The sequence below is a fragment of the Amphiura filiformis genome, chromosome 15, assembly GCF_039555335.1.
Source record: "Amphiura filiformis chromosome 15, Afil_fr2py, whole genome shotgun sequence".
Taxonomy (NCBI): domain Eukaryota; kingdom Metazoa; phylum Echinodermata; class Ophiuroidea; order Amphilepidida; family Amphiuridae; genus Amphiura; species Amphiura filiformis.
Genome location: NC_092642.1, coordinates 51576584 through 51596775, shown reverse-complemented (window position 1 = coordinate 51596775; position 20192 = coordinate 51576584). Strand labels below are relative to the sequence as shown.

General features: G+C 35.5%; 1 protein-coding gene across 1 annotated transcript in view; it reads right to left on the bottom strand.

Moving 5' to 3' along the window:
* Positions 1-13093: 13093 nt before the first annotated feature.
* The window catches only part of LOC140171021 (uncharacterized), a 95031-nt gene continuing 87932 nt past the window's right edge, over positions 13094-20192 (bottom strand). The window contains exons 16-18 of the mRNA XM_072194204.1: positions 19703-19822; positions 18942-19057; positions 13094-18127 (exon numbers count right to left, since the gene is read on the bottom strand). Of these exons, the coding sequence (XP_072050305.1) occupies positions 18050-18127; positions 18942-19057; positions 19703-19822 (314 nt within the window). The 3' untranslated portion in view covers positions 13094-18049. The remainder of the gene's footprint in view (positions 18128-18941; positions 19058-19702; positions 19823-20192) is intronic.

The window sequence follows — 20192 nt, the reverse complement described above, 5'->3', positions numbered from 1 at the left end:
TCGAATCCCGGATCTATGGTCAGCAGAAATGACTGCTGCTCACATTAACTGAACCACCTTATCAAAATTAAACCCCAAAGTTCATTATGCAACCACATTACTAAATTAATGACTGTTAAAGCGCAAAGGGGTGCATGTACATGTGTAATGAAGCGTAAAAACAGAAGACAATTAAAACAGTGCAACTATTCGTAATTGTCAATAGCGAGGTCACAGACTTTGCTTAGTTTCAAGAATTTGAAATCCTTTGTCAACAAGTTTATAGAATTCTTTTTTACAGCTCACAATATATTGGGGGGAAATAGAATTGTTTATTTCCACCTATCAACGGCATATTCTGGGCAAAATATCCAGGGATGTAAAATGTCAAATTTGTCCTGCTAGCCTGTTCATCAGAATGACTTTGAATGCAAAACATAAAGAGTCTGGCTTTGGTCTAAAGAAAGATACACACACCACCCCCAGAAAAAATGATATAAAAGCAAGGTATACTTTTTTCATTTAGGATTGAAATAAATCTAAGGAAGAAATACACCACACATTTGGGTAAATGTTACCATTTTTGTTAAATGTGTATTTTCATAACACATAATTTCATTCTTAATTAACTACTTAAAAGAGACCCCCTTTCCCAAAAATTCTCACCAGAAATCACTTTTTACCCAAAAGTTACAATATGTGGAAATTGTTGGTGTCACCTAACAATATCTGATTTAATCTCTGCAAAAGACCTCTGATATTTTCTTTTCTCTTTGCAGCACTTTCAGCAAATTCTGTCCTAAAGCCTTCCAGAAAGACTGCCTTTCATTTTAAAATTTGAAAAAATGATGAAGTACTGGTTAACCATCTTAGTCAAAATAGCTCAAAATGAAAATTTGGCATCCCGGAAAAAATGTATTTGAACACCCATTCTATTAATTCCCATGTACTTCTTAGTATTCGCTAGCGAAGTGTTACGTGCAATCCAATTATCGCTATGTCAACTGGATCACGCTTTTGAGTTCTGCACCACGATCGAAATGATCGCAACACAAAATCTATGGTATGTACTGTCAGTTCGAAAAGGTGCATGATCCAGTTACCAAGGAGTTATGTTACCACTTCGTTGGCGAATAGTGTGCAGCCCACACTGTGCATGCTAGAAACTAGATAAGAATCATAATAGTCAATGTTCATCTTATGCATACCACTTCCCTTTCCCCACCAAATAATGTTAGGAGAAAATACAGTGAATAAGCAATTTGGGTATGCTAACATTGTAGGGGGTTGAAGGGGGACCATTTCCAATAAGACCTTCAAAAGCGTTTGAACAATTATTTCTAAGATTGTGGGTTAAAGGCCTATTCAGTGATATGCTCATTCAGAAAATCATTAAAATCATCATAATTCAGTTTTTTGCACCTTTGTTATCAGCATAGATGTGCTATAACATATAGCCTGCAAGTGGTTGAACCAAAACCCATGTACTAACCCTAACACCAGTAAAAACCACAAAATACCACGATGAAAAATTCCGAGCATGCATGCAACCCAGGGTCTGCGATGACGCAATCACCCGAAGTGTGATATGCTCACGGAATTGCTGGCGGGCAGCAATAACCCGGCCGTGCAGCTACCGGTCCGCGAGCGTGCGGTTGGCATGCGGGGGTCAAAGGGTCGAATCCTGGGGGTGCCAAGTCAAAATTCTTCTTCTTCTTGAAAAATTCGGATCTTCTTTGACTTCCGATATCAAAAAGCATGGGTCAGTGTTAGGGTTAAAGACATATTGACAAAATAGGACATTTTACACAAGCCTGTAATATCTCTACTGAAGTCGAGAAATTAACAACATGTTTTTAAATGGGTTTAAACTTTGTCAATACTGCTGTTTCCTCATTTTTTGCCAATTTGTTCATATTAAAAATCCTAATGATAGTTGTTATGACTTATCCTTCACTTTTAAGCAACTTGTACACAATATAATGTTTTTACATTTGCTGGGATCACTGAATGGGCCTTTGAATTCAGTAGACCATCAATAGGACTAAGTGTAAAACACACACATTTTATATCAAGAATGATTTTGTTCAAAATACTGGAACCATTGTTCTCACACTGTTGACAATGGTACTAGCAGTGTATGCCACATTTTCTATTTTTAAATGTTTCTGAACTTGATTTATTGTGAACAATCAGGCATGAGAATGATCATCCATGAAAAACCTGAAAAGTTTGAAAAATCCTGAAAAAATGTGTGAAATTAGGCTAAAAAGGCCAAAAATGGGCTGCAATTAAAAGAAAGTGTGGAAATTTGGACCAAAAAAAAGCCTGAATTCAGGCTTAAATCTGAAAATTCTCACGCCTGGAATAATAAAGCAGCATCACTCACTGACTGGTTCTAAACAATTCCGTTTCCAAAACAAAAACAAAAATATTTGTTTTACTAACTTGATGATGCATTCTAGCCGGGATTCTAGCAAACCTATCAATGAAAGGTCAGGGACGTCAGTTTGTCACGAACACAAACAATGATATTTGAGTTTTAACATTGCTAGAACAAAAGTATTACCAGTGAACCAGGAATTGAAAAGCTACAAAATGTCAAATAGGATTCTATTCTGCTAAGTTTGCTACATAATACCTATTGTGTTTGTTGTTCATTTGGTGTTTACGGACTCAATTCATATACTGTAAAAGAATTGTTAATAAGCATATGTGCCTATTAATGAGTTTCTCGGACAAGAACAAATTTTAACAGTAATATGTTGAACTTTTTCATTTTTTTTTTTAATTTACATATATCTGTGTTACAGATATTTGAAAAGTAAAAAAAAAATGAAAAAGTTTAGATACTGTCTTAAATTGGCCGATTGAAATATTTCAATCTTTTAACGATTGATGAATCTAAATAGATTGAAATGATTTTTTTTGTTTTCACTCTAACTCTCTTTGCAGACTGATTTCACTATTTAATCAAGTGTTACTCCTAATGTACTGCCAAATGACATGTGTTGCATATGTTTGAAATGAGATTTCAACTGTTTTAGAGTGAACATTTTCAATCTTTTTTTCAACTGGAAAGGACTTGTCCCTAATTTGGGATGGCAAAAGATTGAAAAACAATGAAAATCAATCCTTTTGACTGAAAATTCAATCAAAAAATATTTACCCCTAACTTCAATCACTAAAAGATTGAGAATCATTACTTTTGATTGAAAAAAGTTTGAAAACTTCAAATCAACCGACTGAATATACAATCGAAAACGATTTGTCCCTAATTCGGGACGGCGAGATTGAAAATTTAATCTTTTTGATTGAATATTCAATTGGGCAATTTAAGAGAGTACCCTGAAAATATGTTCTTGTCTGAGCCCCAGGGGGGGGGGAGATACTAATTTGGACCCAGCGATATACCAACAGTCAAAATATTTGGCAGAATTTAACCCAAAATTGTCTTAGTTTTAACAAATTTTGAAAATATTTGGCAAGATTGAGGCAAAATTGAGGACCCATCCATATACCAAAAAGACTGAAAATGCTACCCATGTTTGCAGCGCATCCATGTATGGTCATTTGTACAGAATACCCCCCTCCCCGGGGTCTGAGCAACTCGTTAATAGGCACATTATGCTTATTAACAAACGTTTCCGGTTTATGGTAAAATTACCAACTACACAGAGAAGAACAGAACTTTCAAGAGTGTACACAGCGTAAACTGTCAATCAATTTACCACTGAATAGTTATTGATGCTAACAAGTACAATGCACATGCTTTCAGGTTTTCACTTTTGTAGGATTGTAGTACCCTGGTATTCTGTAGAAATTTCTTGACTTTGTGTGCACATGAATTATGCTTATTCAAAACTGCAAATCTGTTATTGTTCTGAGATAGCTTTGAATATTTTCATTCAAAATACTGTACTATCGTGCTAAAATGTTGTAGAATATTCATTTCACGCATCAACCATCCTGGTATGTGATATATCTTTGTTTAGTTAAGGGCTGGGGTATGAACGTTTGGACAGTATTTATTTTGGGACATTAGAGCACATCAGAGATATCGAATTGCATTCTGAATATGAAGAATGTCATTCCGATATCAAATAATTTTGATTTTTTGAAATTAGCAATATAATACACATTTTATGGCAAATCATTAAAATTGATATTTTTGATATTTAACAGTACTTAAAGTAAACTTTATAAATCTGATGATTTATACTTAAAGTGTATGTAGGTGGGATGAAAAGCCGACGATCAATTGAAAATTTTGACCTTTCGTATCAAAGATATGGATTTATTTTCCCAAAACACCAACAAAAAAAAAGGTCTTTTTGGGAAGAAATCCATATCTTCAATATGAAAGGTCAAAATTTTCAATTGACCGTCGGCTTTTCCTCCCTGCTACATACACTTTAAGAATATATCATTAGATTTATATAATTTACTTCGAGGACTGTTATATATCAAAATTTGAAAAATATCAAATTTTTATAATTTGTCATAAAATTTGTATTATATTGTGATTTAAAAAAAAAAAATTTGATATCAGAAAGACATGCTTCAGTATTCAGAATGCAATTCGATAGGTCTGAGGTGCTCTCATGTCCCACAAAAATACTGTAAACGCATAATAAACGCTCATTTTGGATCCCTTAAAGTAACATTCACAAATTTTGTGGGGGTGGTCACATGAAATCTCATAGTTTTTGACTTTGTGATGTGGTAGTCATTCATTTAAGAAATACCAACTCAAAGTTGCGAAAACATTTTTATCCCCTCAAATTGCAAAACTATTCAAATTTAACTTTAATTGCCAGTTAGAACTAACTAAAGGGTTAGGATTTAGCTATGATTCATTTGGCAAAAACAGAATAACATTTGTTTAATTAAAAAAAGTTAGTGCTGTATGTTTCTGGAATCAGGAGTACCGTATTCATTCCATTAACCGCCCATGCCCATATAAGCGCCCACCCAGTGACTTTACAACAGGCAAACTGTGATATTAATTTATTAACTGTCTGTGTAAATCTGAATCATGGTCTGAAGCATGACACACTGATGATGATGGATGAATATTTTGGGCCTTTTTTACGTATTGTAGGCCTAAACAATGTAAAAAATAAGCACCCACCCAAAATGACTTTGTGAAGCACCCTGGGCGGTTAATGGAATGAATACGGTAGTTGTATCCCCCAGTAGGTAATGAAACAAGAAACTGGTATACATTCTTGCCTCTCTAACCAATACACAGGGGTTAACATGTTGAAGGATTTGTAACCTCATGAGATACTAGTTTGTGTTCACATAGTTGGACGTATGCCCGGCGGAGCTTGGTTGGCGCAAGCTGTTAGTTGTAGGGTAGGTGCTGTCAGGAGTAGTGTCAGTGTGAATGATAGTCAGCGTAAGTTCCTGACAAAAGTCAGGAGTAACAAGTTGGGTGTAATCTCAACCAGACATAAGTTGAAATGTGAACTCTGCTATATGCTTTTCACCCGGTCTAAGAAATTACATATCGCGCGCTTGAAAAGGGTCACAGAAACACCAAAAATTGTAGCCTATGCTTACGACGACCAGAAGTAAATGCTTGGTGGAATTGGTCAGCGTAGTGCTAGTAGGAGTAGGCTAGGTGTGGACCCGCGGTAGGAGTAGGGAAAATATTTCTGGAATTTTTAGCAATGTTAGCATAAATTTACGCAGGGTGCAACTCAAAATGTGAACAAGACTACTGACTTTACACTGATCTAGTAATACAAGTTTACAAGTATTTGTCTTTTAGCAGATTAACATTAACCCCCTGAGCACTACCTGCCGATCAAACATTGCCTCTGATTGGTCAATTACATGATATCTTCATTTTAATCACCAATCAGAATGGAGCTTTGCAAATAATTCGCGGGGTGAAATTATTCTAACAATTTTGCTGATTGGGCCAATTGATAATGAAGACTTCTTTTTGCCCAATCGGCAGGTAGTTCTCATGGTATCTTCTTGGAGTACCACTTAAATAAATCCAAAATATCAAAACAGTTATAACAGTACCACATAATAACTTTATTAATTTGTTTCCATTTAAAGAAAAAAATGATAGCAAAGCAATGATACATTAAAAGTCCAGTTGGAACCTGACTACACACTATAGTCTGCATTACATGAAATATTTAATGTAAATTGCTTTAAAATGATAAAATAAGCAGATTTGTTGCAAATAAAACATAACTTATTGAACCACTGACTAGGCAATAGGCATGCTAAAATCATATTCACATGTTGATATATTACTACTTACTAATTGATATGCAAATAATTTATAGCTACATCACACATTCACACTTAAATTAAAAACATGCACCATTCTCAAATTGATCATTAACTTGATCTTGACCTTCATACCAAAAATATTTTTAATCATACTAAATTACCCGTCTCACCCTACCATCTCGTCAATGGGCATGCAGTTGAAATCCATACACCTTCTATGGAAGACATGACCTTAATCTTCCACACAGGAAGTGTGAATTTCTAATGGGGTTACCTGAATAGGTCACTCCATTTGAAATCTACACCCCCTGTGTGGGAGATTACGGCCATGACTTCTATTAGGGGGTATGTGGATTTCAACCGGAACAGCCCATTATTTAGTCCTTTACTATTGGCCCTTTATTTTAAAGCCATAATGTACAATTTCTGTCAAAGTTTGTCTAATTTTTTTTCATAAAAATGAAACATTAGCAATAACTGTCAAGAGGTTTTCCATCCATTTTTAAGCCAAAATAATGAGATAGAGATACAATGAAAGAAACATCAATTACTATATTTTGACCATTTGGACCTCATGACACATCAGAAAAGGGATGCACCATTTGACTTGGGGGGGGGGGGCTGGAAGTTGAGGTCAGGGCAAGTTTGTTTGTTTTCGCCACCGAAGGCAGCAGATTTTTTTTTAACACAAGGTATTGCCCAAGTGTTTTTTTTTACTTATATTTATTATTTTCATGCATTATTGTACATACACAGCTAGGTGGGGGAAGTTTTTTTAGTGAGAGTGGGGAAAGGGTTTTTTTGGCTCATGTAGTGGAGGAGTTTTTTTTTTTTTTTTTAACTTCCACCACCGGAAGTCAAATGGTGCATCCCAAAAATGACTCTCTGTTGGCAGCAAATCACCCCAAATTTCAATTTCAAATGTTGACAGTGCACTTTTATTAGATAAAAACAACCTGGGATCTTCCAACAGCAATTCTTTGATAAGCTTATAATTAACTCATCACTATATACAAACTTAAAGCCAACACAAAATAACAATAATTGTAAAATATCAAAACTTTCCATTCTGGCTTCTATTGAACAAAAAAAAAGTACATCAAATGTTTTACCATATATTATAAGTATCAAACAACTAATATTTAATATCCAACCCTCAGAATCTTGTTCTGCAAAAAACTGCATGTTTTGTGTATGTTGGATTTACAAAATCCATTTGAAACAAGCCCCCATAGCTAGTTTTAACGAACATGTTAATACTAGCGGGACACCCGCACTTCGGGTGTCCCTATTTACCGCAAGATTCTAAAACATTGGCTTAGGAAGATATTCAACACCGGGATTCAACATTGAGGGGGCTGACCAAACAAAAAAAATTGGTGAGCAATCCTGTGTGGTAATCGAGGGGTGTAACCCCCCCTTGGTGTCAGGAAATTTTGTGAAAAATAGGTCAAAAAACCCAATTTTTCGAGCATTTTTCCCGCTATCTGGTCATATTTTTTACTTCATCTGGAATTATTGGGGGCTTAGCCCCAGACCAAAATTATTGAGGGGGCTGAGCCCCTGCAAGCACCTCCCCCCCTGATTTCTTAGCCAATGTAAAAATAACAACACTTTGTTATCAGATTAACATACTGCAGAAAGAACTTTAGTGAATTAATTTGGAATCTCACCATACGCCTGTGGAAGATCGAAGTAAAGTCTTTAACAGAGGGAGTATGTTTTTCAAATGGAATTGGCTACAGCTAATTATTTTGACTCCTGGAGTGAGTATTTCAAATGAACTTCTATTTGAAACACACACTCCCTCTGTAGAAGACTATCTAAATCTTCCAATCTAATGGAACAGCCAATTACAGACTCATTGTCCTTTTCAGACTGCCAAGAGACTGCTGCGTTTGGCACCTTTATTGAAATTCTGAGGTTTGGATATTTATGTAACCCTATGTTGCTAGGGATATACAAACAAACTACAAAATTAAGTTTTGGAAGACTTAGGATTTTGTTTTTCTCACGCAAGAAAATAATATAAAAAATACATAAAAATAATACATAGCATGTTTATACATTGATTATAAGGTATTTGCATCATTGTCAATAGCAGCATTGATAAGTAAATATTGTATAATGAGCTATATGCAGCATACATACTTCAAGATCCACACCATCTGGAAACCAGTGATTCAGCATTTCAGTTTGAGTCTGAATTTGATAGACTAGTAGCACTAGGTGACAAAGGAGAAGAGCTCATGCAATTTTCTTTTCTTTTCACTGAAACTTAATTTAGATACAATCTATCACAGATTTTGCACTAAAATAAAACAAATGAAAAAAATTCCCATGATCTTCTTGAAATTATAAAAGCTTCAACAATGTCTTAAATAAATTCAGGAGTTTACCTTTAATGGCTATAACTCTGCCTTCATTACACCAATTTACCTCTAGATCCGGAATAAAATATTTCACATCAACATGAATCACTGGTGTTACTTTGCAATACCCTAAATTAGAGCTTCATTTTTGTAGACCAATTCACTAACCTCATTTATTTCTAACAGCCAAATGGAGGGTATTACAAAGTTATTGTGTATCTCCTGGCATAAATAGATCAACTCCTGTTATACATTGAACTACATCAGTTTGCACAAGGCAGATATGTGATCACTTTCAAACCCATCAAAGGAAAGGTTATCAGCAATATCATAAAATCTAAAATATCTAAATAAAAATGCAATGATTATCATACACATACACACAAAAAATTATCCATTTGTATATATTATAAGCTTTATAAAAGACAATCAACTCCTATAGCATAAATCGACTGCTCAGAAGTGGGTAAGTGTAATAAAGTGTAATAACTGCCCTGTGAACATTTGGCAATTTACACACAGTATATTATACTGACATCTACACATGGCAGCTACATATGGCAGGTAATGCACTTGCCCACTTCTGACACTGAGCAGTCGATATAGTAGATGATTTTACAGTGATATACAATGTATTGTAAGAATTCAAATCTGTTGTAATTAAGGCCTAAACATATCAGAATATGGTGCGGAATTCGGAAGACTGGAGATGGGTGTAGTAAGTTTACAATGTTTCACACATTTCTTTCAAATCCGTCCCCACATACAACATAAGTATTACATGTAATATGAAAATCTAATGCTATATTGAACAATTATTATTCTAATTGTATCATACTTATTATACAGTACCTAATGCCCAGACGAAAATCTTTAAATTCCATGAATAGTCTCTCTCAAATGAGACTACACATTATGTTCTCTATCTAAAGCTTTGAAGTCATCTGCACAAAGACCTTCAATCATATCATTTTGTCCAATACTATTTCTGTAAAGCCTATACAACTCAACACATTAACAAAAGATGAAATTTACAAATATTTTACTGAGATTTACTGTTATATACAGGAAGACGCATATTATGCATAGAATTCTCTGATATCATTGGCACTCTTAATATGACTGCTTAAAAAAGAGCAACATTTGCTGTTTTAATGTAAAAATGACCCTCAGAAATGGGGCAGGGTTTGAAGCTCGGGCAGTGCCCCACCATCTAAAAATAAGTCAAGTATAAAGTACTACACACCCATGGTATTTAATATTCTCCACATCCAGGATTTCAGCTGGCCACGTCAACATTCAAAGGATTCTAATGCTGGATTCACCTTTTCTGCCGCTTGCCGCCCTGCCGATGATTTTGCTTCACTGCGCAGTCACACCAGAAACGCTAGCGGTGACCATGATGGGAAGCCGAGATCAATCACTCCACTGCTTTGCCGTAAGAGGCAGATCGCTAGGAGTTGAATTCAAGTCAACTTTGGAGCAGCGTCACTCTGACGTACGAGAAGAGGAAACAATTTTTGGCAGTGCTGAGCGGCAACATTGGCATTGATAGTTATGCCCCTGCCGGACGCTCAGCAGTATGCCGCTCTGCTTGCAGAAAAAGTACAAGCTGCATGATGAAGTGTCACGCCGCTCAGCGGCTAGCGGCAGAAAGTATTAAACCAGTGTAAATCATCCAACCTTTACGTTAACCCTTGCCTTAGCACTCACTTGACTTGGTTTATTTTCCAATGCAATAACCTGGATCATTGCTACCTCCCCCGCCAAAATATATTCCATTTCAAAGATATCCATAATTAGCTAAGACTGTTATACTAAGGGGAGCATTGTCCAGTCTAATGATTAGATCCAGATTCACCATTAATCCAGATTCTTCATAGATCCAGATTCACTATTGATCTACCACCTGGGGTGTTTCATTACACTTTGGGGGGGGGCAGGGTGGCTGTGTCCCCACCTTTGAAAATGACCCACTTTTTGTTCTTTTTAAGCCACTTGTTGACAATTATTTATTGTTGACACTAATGAGCATAAGTAACCCATCATAAAGTTACTCTTTACAATTCTGACTGTGTGTCCCTGTTATAAATCCCTATTACTTACAATGGCAGATCTCCCTAGAGAAATGGAAGTTGTGTAGGTGAAACAGTCCCTCAACCAGTCCCATAGTTCCCAGCAAAGGCTGTAACTTAACTCATACATGTAGTAGCATAAAAGTGGTGACGAAAGTTTTTGTTTTTCATTGTTCTTTGTTTTCAAATCAGTTTCTCACTTCTTTTTCCATATAGGCCAGCATGCTTATATAGGTTTTTGAGCCTGGCTTGAGCATTTTACTTGAACCTGGTCCCATCAGGACCAGTCCCATGCATGTCTCCACACGGAGCGACCATTTAAACAAACAAACATTTCCAAAGTACCTTCCTGTTGTGATGGATTATTACCATAGATCAGTATTCATAATTCATATGCCCTAGCAGGTAATTTTGCAATGGGCTATTACAGTCGAAATCCATACACTCTATGAAAGACATGACCTTAATCTTCCACACATGGAGAATTTCAAATGGGGTTACCTAAATGGATGACTCCCATTTCAATTCTACACCCTCTGTGTGAGAGATAAGTCATGTCTTCCATAGGGGTGTATGAATTTCAACTGGAATTTCCCTATCAGGCTTGAAAATCATATGGTGAGTGTCCATAGTATACGGGCTGTGCTACCCAACTGGGTCTGTTTCTACAAAATATCCTATGACGTAGGTGTCAAAAAAATCTACAAGAGCCTTTATTTCAGTCAAATTTATCCCTTACAAATGAGGTTGGGTATTTGAAGCTTGCGTAGGCCCATACTTTTCAAGTTTGCCCAAGGAGTAGGGTGGTATTATAAGATTTTCTGACTGGCTTGCATTGCTTGACAATTCACACTGATATAATGAAGTCTACATTATATAAGTTGCCCAATTAGTATTGCAACTAGAGGTAGGGGAAGGGGTCTAGCCCTCTTGAGCTCCTATGCATTAGCAATATTCAGGGGGTCAGTTGAAGTGCTACCCATACTCGTTAATTAACCCTCAAAAGAGACCCTAAATAGTTTAAGTGATGGTAGCAAATTTGCTACCCTAAATGGTATATCACAATCATTTTCTAAATGGCATAACATCACTTTTTGAATAATTAATGACAAAAAGGAGATTCTAAAAGTAGATATGGCTGAAAATGGACCCTTACTTGGCAAAAACATTGATCCCACTGTACTTTACTAATTGAGTGACCCCGAGCAATTTATGCAGGGTTCTATTACAAAGGTCTACATTTTGACCCTTGGACACTGCATTTGTCCATGCTATCCCCTCAATGCTGCAAGTAAACAGCAAACTACCACCAGATACTGCCTTTTACGCTGGAAGACGACCAATCAAAAAATTAACCTCCCAGGTCAAAATACAGTATCTGGTTTACAACCAAAATCAAGCCACCTGTATAACAGACCTTTTTTATGGCTGTGAATCTGGTGACATGCAAAATGAGATAAGTGCATTAGCCACATCATGCTACAGTATTATACTCAACATCAGGCAATGCCTGTGTGAGCAACACCCGGATCTATGCTATCTCTCAACAACCTAGTAAGGCAGCATCAAATTCGCTTCCTCTGACACATCCCGAGGATGACAGTGGAGATGTTCCATCACATGGCATAAGGAGACCAGGGCAACAAAGGACAAGCTATCCGACTTACCGTATATACACAATCTGTTGGGGATATACCAACAAGAATTTACAACCAGATGCTATAGCCTCATTAGCGAATCATGGTGCTTGGAGAAAATTTGTATTCACCTGCTCCGCAGGCGCAGTCAAATGAAATTAATGATCTGGTTTACTGTTTATTTGTATCCCAGCATTTTAAATTTGGCAACCGCTTTCTCAAAATTATTACTAGTGATGTTTTGTTGAAGATAAGGTCGCAAAAAGGAAAAAAAACGTTTTATGTGTGGACAGATTTTTCAAATAGGGTAGGTCGGTCATGCTTTTGAGCAAATGACACTAAAAATTCATGGGTGTTTTTTTTTCAGTCAAAACCAATCCAATTTTCCAAATATGGGCTTATTTTAAAACAAAACCATTCTCGCAAACACAAAATCTGGGTCATTCGGACTGGTAGGTTTTTTGCCCCCCCCCCCCCATCTACTGAAATGTTTACTTTCTACCATTCTGGGAAGTCAGTAAGATTAGGCTAGGGCTTGTGCAAGGGTCAGAGCTAAATACATGGCAGCTGATCCAGGGAGGTGGCTTTTGGGCCTGAGCTTCCAACATAGAGGTAGTAGTGGTACTACCTCTATTACTACCTCTATGTCATTTTCAGGAACATTTCAGTTTTGTGTAATTAAACTGTCATTAACTGCAGACTTAAAAGTAGAGAAATTATTCTTTGTAGCGAAAGACATAAAAACAAAATCACTATGTAATGCAATACATAACAGTACATCAACATTTATTTTAATCAACTTATTGCAATACCTCTTATAATAAAACAAATTAGGCCCATAAATACTGTCCAAATTATGGAAATCGGGTAAAGAATTGTCATAATTCAATGTTGTCATTTTCTAGTTGGACAGCACTTATTTTACTACTTCTTTTTTACATTTCTTTTAATCCCATGAGAACTACCTGCCGATTGGCCAAAAAGAAGTTTTCGTCATCAATTAGACCAATCAGCAACATTGTTAGTATAATTTCACCACACAAAAAAATGGGATGAAGTATTTCCAAAGCTCCATTCTGATTGGTGATTAAAGTGAAGATATCATGTAATTGACCAATCAGAGGCAATGTTAGATCGGCAGGTAGTGCCCAGGGGTTTAATCCCCATGATGGTCAAGGTTTTGCATGCATGAATGAAGCATCCCCATTCAGATATATATAGCTTAATGTACCACACTTTCATAATAATAATTATAATATACATGAAATCTAAGTTAACATATTTTTTTCTTGGTATAAAAACACACAGGTTTCTAGACTACAATAGAAATTGTGGTTAAGGCACAGCAGATTGGTTGTTTCTAGTCTTATAATATTCATGATTGATTTATCGCATTAAATTATCTATGAACATGATTACATATAACATCAAGTGTATTAACAGAATTTCAAATACTATACGCAACTACCAATTTTCATGTAACACAAATATTCAAACATTTATTGCCTTCATTTAAGTGTACATGATATTAAATATGTGTGAAATTTATGTATATAGCAGGTCAGTTGGCATAGGCAACTTTTAATCGTCAAGTTATACAAACTTTTTTTTCAAAATGAAATTTGGAGGATATGTAACTTCTGAAGTTCAGAAGACAAAAACAATAAATGCCATTTCTGCAGTTTGATCCGATTCAAATTTACAGTAAATTTTTAGACTATAAGCAATGGTAAATAAACCTACCATGAAAAAAAAAAAAAAAACAGAACATGCATGATTTTATATTAATCTCTGTACAATTTTAACAGATAGGATCAACTACTGCTTTTTCTTCTACACACATATGCCACAGTACTGTTTATGATACAAATATATATCCAAAACAAATATCAAACTTTTCCTTTTCGTAATCGAACACCTTGTAAAACAGGTTACATCATATCCAAAACAAATATCAAATCTTTCCTTTTCATAATCGGACACCTTGTAAAACATGTTACATGCATATCCAAAACAAATATCACACCTTTCCTTTTCATAATCGAACACCTTGTAAAATAGGTTACATGCCATGGATTTAATGGAATTGCATGGATGCCTTTCATTTTTGTATCGGACACCTTGTAAAATAAGTTAAATATGCACTTACAGTAAAATTTGAATGAACACAGCTGCCAACACGGCTATACGCGATCCGACCATGATCATATGTCGCATATTTCATAATATAACGCAAATGCATGACCTTGGATACAATAATGAAAATACTAACCAATCAACAAGAGTGAGTTAGCATGGTTGGAATAATTTCCGTGTTACCCACGCACATGCAGGTGTTCACTACACAATGTACGTAGACAATCGTTACGGTGTTGGCAGCTGTGTTCATTCAAATGAAATTTCTACTATAATTGCATAATTGTTACCTCTCTGTTAATCTTATACCATGGTTGTGTAAATAAAATCCATTAGCAGATTTTCAAAGAAACTTTTTTGATGTAAATTCATCTTGCCCCAAATCAAATTACTGTACTTGACATGCACTTAACATAAAAAACTCTAAATCAACAGAAACATCACATATCATTCACCCTGACTCAAATGTGTTTTAAAACGTTCTCGATTTTATAAACAAGGCTTAAACTGTGCTTCAAAAGCTATAGTATAATGTTATTCTATTTATTGTTGTTCCCTTCACAATTAATATTGATAAATAATATATTTGTTTATTTTTTCCAACTAATTTACAGCTGCATTGTTTAAATAAACTACTTTTGACTGAGTTCATATCATAATAGAAGCTACCTTACAGCTATCAATCAAAGCTTATATCAGGTCACTTTTGATCTATAAAAATTATAATAATCCGATTAATAAATATAGATTAGGAAGTGGTAATGAACAACTGCTGTAGTTTTGTGCCTTTTCCCCACATTAAAATGGATCATGCCATTTTGCGCAGCATATTTCAAACCCAACACTTTTCGTTTCTAATACATAATTACTTATATTTTCAATCATCCTGCAAGAGTTGTCAGTTATTGTTGCTTTGATCATTACCACAGTGATTAAATATCCTGCATCAAAGAAACAACAAGCGGCAACACGTGCAGGACTACTAAATTACTGTTTGCACTCTTGTGTGTTTAGCAGCACTGAAGTCTTAAGTATATAAATCTATGCTAATAAAATCCACATTTACTTCTGTGATGTTTTCTCCATCATTGTACTCACATCTTGACGCTGCATCCTTTATAAATAATAAAGGGCCTAAAATGGAGCCTGGAGGTACACCACAATAAATACTTTTGTATCTGAATCATGTATATTTTATTACCTCTTTGATTCAAAGAGTCAATAACAAACTAGAAACACTAATATCCCACAAAACACCCATGTGCATCATTGTCCATACTTCTGAAGTAACTTTAAAATAAAAGTTGTTCATTTGATTAGAATAACTATAATTCTACTTGTTACATGTCCAAACACTACCTTTACAATAAAGGATGAAAAAAAATGTAATAATTTTGCAAATATGCAGTTTCACAAATAATAAGTCACTTTTAAAATATCATCTAATTATTGCAAAATGATCATACAATAAGACCACACATTGATTGTTTATGATAATTATATAGAATTCATTGTATCAACAATACTTGTTGATTTGTTCCATTATCTATATGATTACAAAATATTGATAAACTTTGTAAATTTATATCTAAATAAAATATCACTTTTTAAAACTATGAAAATATGAAACCATAGTTTTTAAAGTGTCATTTTTAAGGCATGGTTTTAAATATTTCATATAATATATAAGTTAAAAGGAAATTTAAAGAATAAAAATAATTGTCCACAACAAGAGCACAGTCTGGCTTGCACCATTTTTGTGTGATATTTAGTATTATATATATATTGGGATACACATATTTGCACGTGATAGCTGTTATGTACAATGCAAAAAAACAAACAAAAATAAAACAAAAAAATTAGGAATATATTACTATGCTTCTATGCTGCACACATAAAACATTGTGTACATATAGATCTTATTGTTTTATAATTACAAGCTCATGATGGGTGACACACATTGAATGTACCCAAATAGATTCTATAAGTAAATTTCTACCATTTTGTTACTTGCAGTAACAATTTTTGTATCAGTCCCTTCAAAATTGGACATTCTTTTTGATAATAAATTTGACTACTTGGTTTAAATCATTTAAAAAAGACCTAAAACATAACTATAATTACCATCTTTATTTGCAATTTATGCAAAATTATTAATAAATACATTCATTGTTGTGTATACCTGAGTCCCTTATGTCACATGACTGGTCATATGACCATTATAAGAGATCACATGGTTAACAAGCAGATTGTAATCAAAGGCAACTTTTGTGTTCTACCAAAGGCATATACACCAGCTTGTAATTACATAACAGACTTGTTTGTATCAAATATTACACCTACAAACAATCTTTGGCTCTTTTTGGTTACACTGACCATTCCAGTTGAAATCCATACACCCCCTGTGGAAGACATGACCTTAATCTCCCACACAGGGGGTGCAGATTTCAAATTGAGCCACCCATTCAGGTAACCCCATTTAAAATTCACACTCCCTGTGTGGAAGATTAAGGTCATACACCCCCTGTGGAAGAAATAACCTTAGCTTCCCACACAGGGGTGTAGATTTCAAATGGAGCCACCCATTCAGGTAACCCCATTTGAAATTCACACTCCCTCTGTAGGAGATTAAGGTCATGTCTTCCATAGGGGGTGTATGAATATCAACCGGAATAGCTCGTTGCCATAGTAATGGATAATATAAGGCAGTGAGGAATAGCATAATTATGTCCATGCAATTAATAATATTTAAGACTCCTCATCATTATTATGTAACTATCGATTCAATCCATCACCATGGTTACCCTTTAACCTTTTGTGACCTTTGACCTGATTAATACAATACCTACTATATACTCTTTTTCAGATCAAGTACCCATTCACGGCATATATCAGAGACCAATTTTCACACATCTCACATTTCTAGTAGTAATCCTATATATTTAGCAAATCATTTTACTTCCAAAATATCTGACTCAATACCACATACCAATCACTGAATAAATATGACACTGTACTGTGTGCTGAGGCTTACGGATCAACGTCTAGGCGTTGTGCTTGTGCCCAGGGGCCCGCACGTAGTGCACTTTAAATCACTGAGCTTTTTTCTTTTTTTCAATCTTTTTTTAATAGCAGAATATTCAAATATTTTTGGGTATCATTACACATATCTATCTACCGCGTTTTGTCATCTATAAACGAATGAATGTGCAAATAAACTTGTCTTTTTAGTAACGATGCTACTATAATACAACACCGTGAAAGACAAAGCCTAGCTCAGTCATGTACATTTATAGATGCGACAAAACTATACCAACCCTATAATATGACCGGTATGAAATCTGCAAGCTGTACAAATGACTGGTATGAAATCTGCAAGCTGTACAAATTTCTTGTATAATAATGATTACATCTGCATCATGTACAACAAGCATCAGCTAGCCCATTTTTATGGCTCTCTCTCCCTCTCGTATTTGCCAAATTTAAACTGATTGTATTAAGTCCGAGAATTTTCCGTTAAAAGCGATAGGTAATACATTTGAACTGTGGTAGAATAATAACAATTGTCTCATCATGCTGATGTATACACTTAGTTAGCGTGGGCTTGACAGAATGGTCGTCCCATTTTGGCGTAGAAACTCTGGCCTTCTAGAGCTGTCTGACAAATCTATAGAAATAAGGCAAAAAAGATAGAAAGAATACATTAGGTCATTTTGAATGAAGATACCTTTGAATTTGGGGTGCATGTCATTAACAAAAGACATGTATGCCCTTAAACCCATCACAGGGATGTTAGTGGCCTCAGATCAAAAACGCAGAAATTCACTACTCTAGGCTGGCGACAGCATGGCGGCCAAAGAAGGACATTTTTGAAAATTGAGTTACTATAGGCTAATTATTACATTAGGCTATCATACTGAAAACACCAAAGGTCTAACATACTTTGTTCTAAAGTTCTGAAGTTCTGTCCATTTTCTGATGTATTTTATTGTTTTTTCACTCTATATTAATTTTTGCAATTCAATATCAAATTTGCGGCTATTGGCCCCAGGGACCAGATCATGTCACATATCAACATTCATCAACTCAGTACTGCATATTACCTAAGGCATCTGTGAGTATTCAGTAAAAAGCCAAAAACAAGTAGATTATTAAATTAACCCCAACTCCTCTCTGCTTTTTGCTTATGTGGAAGGAAAGAAGGAAGGAAGAAAGGAAGGAAGGAAGAGATAAGATGAAGAGAAAAATTGTTTTCCCTGCCCGGGAATAGACCCACTGACACTTCCGCTGCCAGTCAGCAGAATGGGTATAGCAAGCCACACGCGTGACTGTCGCCCAGCCAATGGTTTTGTGCTCATATGTAGTTTGGCATGATCATGTGATTGGATCACGTGGGAAGCTTGTGTAGGCTTAAAACAAGCTCGTACCGACTCGCTTTGATGACCACATTTTCGTAATGGCTAGATAATAACAATACTTACTGAGCACACAAAGCAGTTAGCGTGCCATGCCTTGTCCAATGCTTCCAACCACGGGTCGCCTGGATCAATGATGAACTCACACCCTGAGCACATAGTAGAGTGCAGGGCACGGTAATCTATTAACACAAAATTAATGACAAGGATAAGTTAATGTACAATACATGTAATGACAAAATTGACCAAAACTATCTCTAATGTTTCATGATTTATTTTAAAATCTGATTCAGAAAATTAGAACTTTTATTCATATTCCAGTTGTTCTTTCAATTCTCCATTTAAACCTAAGTAGATGCAATAAACCATTTTTGGGACCAATCAGAATCTTAGATCTGAAAATCTATATGGGCCCTCATCAATTTCACAGACCCAAACTCAAATGTAAAATTGAAACACAATACATGTTTTAACAGTTTGAAGATTTGAATGTTACATTGGTCCACACGTTGCCAGACAATTTCTAGGATTCACAAATCAACAACAGGTTAATTCGGTTGATTGGATGACTTTTCTGTACACAGGACCAAAAGCTTTATGTATCTTCCAAATCACAAGAAAATGCACATACACTACCTATACCTGCACATGCTATGCAGTGTATTTCTAAAACTGGGTATAAGCGAAGGTCATTATGGCAGATTTTTCCAATTTTATGGTGTTTAAGCACAATAAAGCTTGTACAATGGATGCAGATATTTATCGAAAAAGTTTATTTTTCCCAAATTAAGAAGAATGTATTCTAAATCTTTTTTCCTAAGGCTTACCTCTCTCGCAATATGGTTTTCCATCCGATAGTCTGAACTTGCCTCCTACAATAGGTTCCTTACAATGCTCACAAACAAAACATTCAGGATGGTATTTGCCACCGAGGGCGCCACACCAGGCTGTTGAGATAAAACAAGTATATAAAATGTTATCATATAAGATGCCAATGTTTAAAAAAAAGATGTATATTTCTATGACATGGAGATGGACATAGCTATAGAACACCCTTAACCTACACCCTAATCCTCGCCCTATAGACAAACCCGACGAGCCAAGTGATGGTCAGGATTAAGTCAGCCATAGCGGGGGCCATCCGCGCCAAACGAGCTTAGTTTGTTTGGATTGCGATCCAAGACGCCCATGCATCGGAGCGTGTAGCACTTGCGCCGCGTCACAGGAGCGGTAAACGCTGCACGCCTGTGATTCTGGTGTCAGGTAAATGGATGGAAGGCCCCCAGCTATGGCCGCCAGTGAGGTGTAGGAATGTGT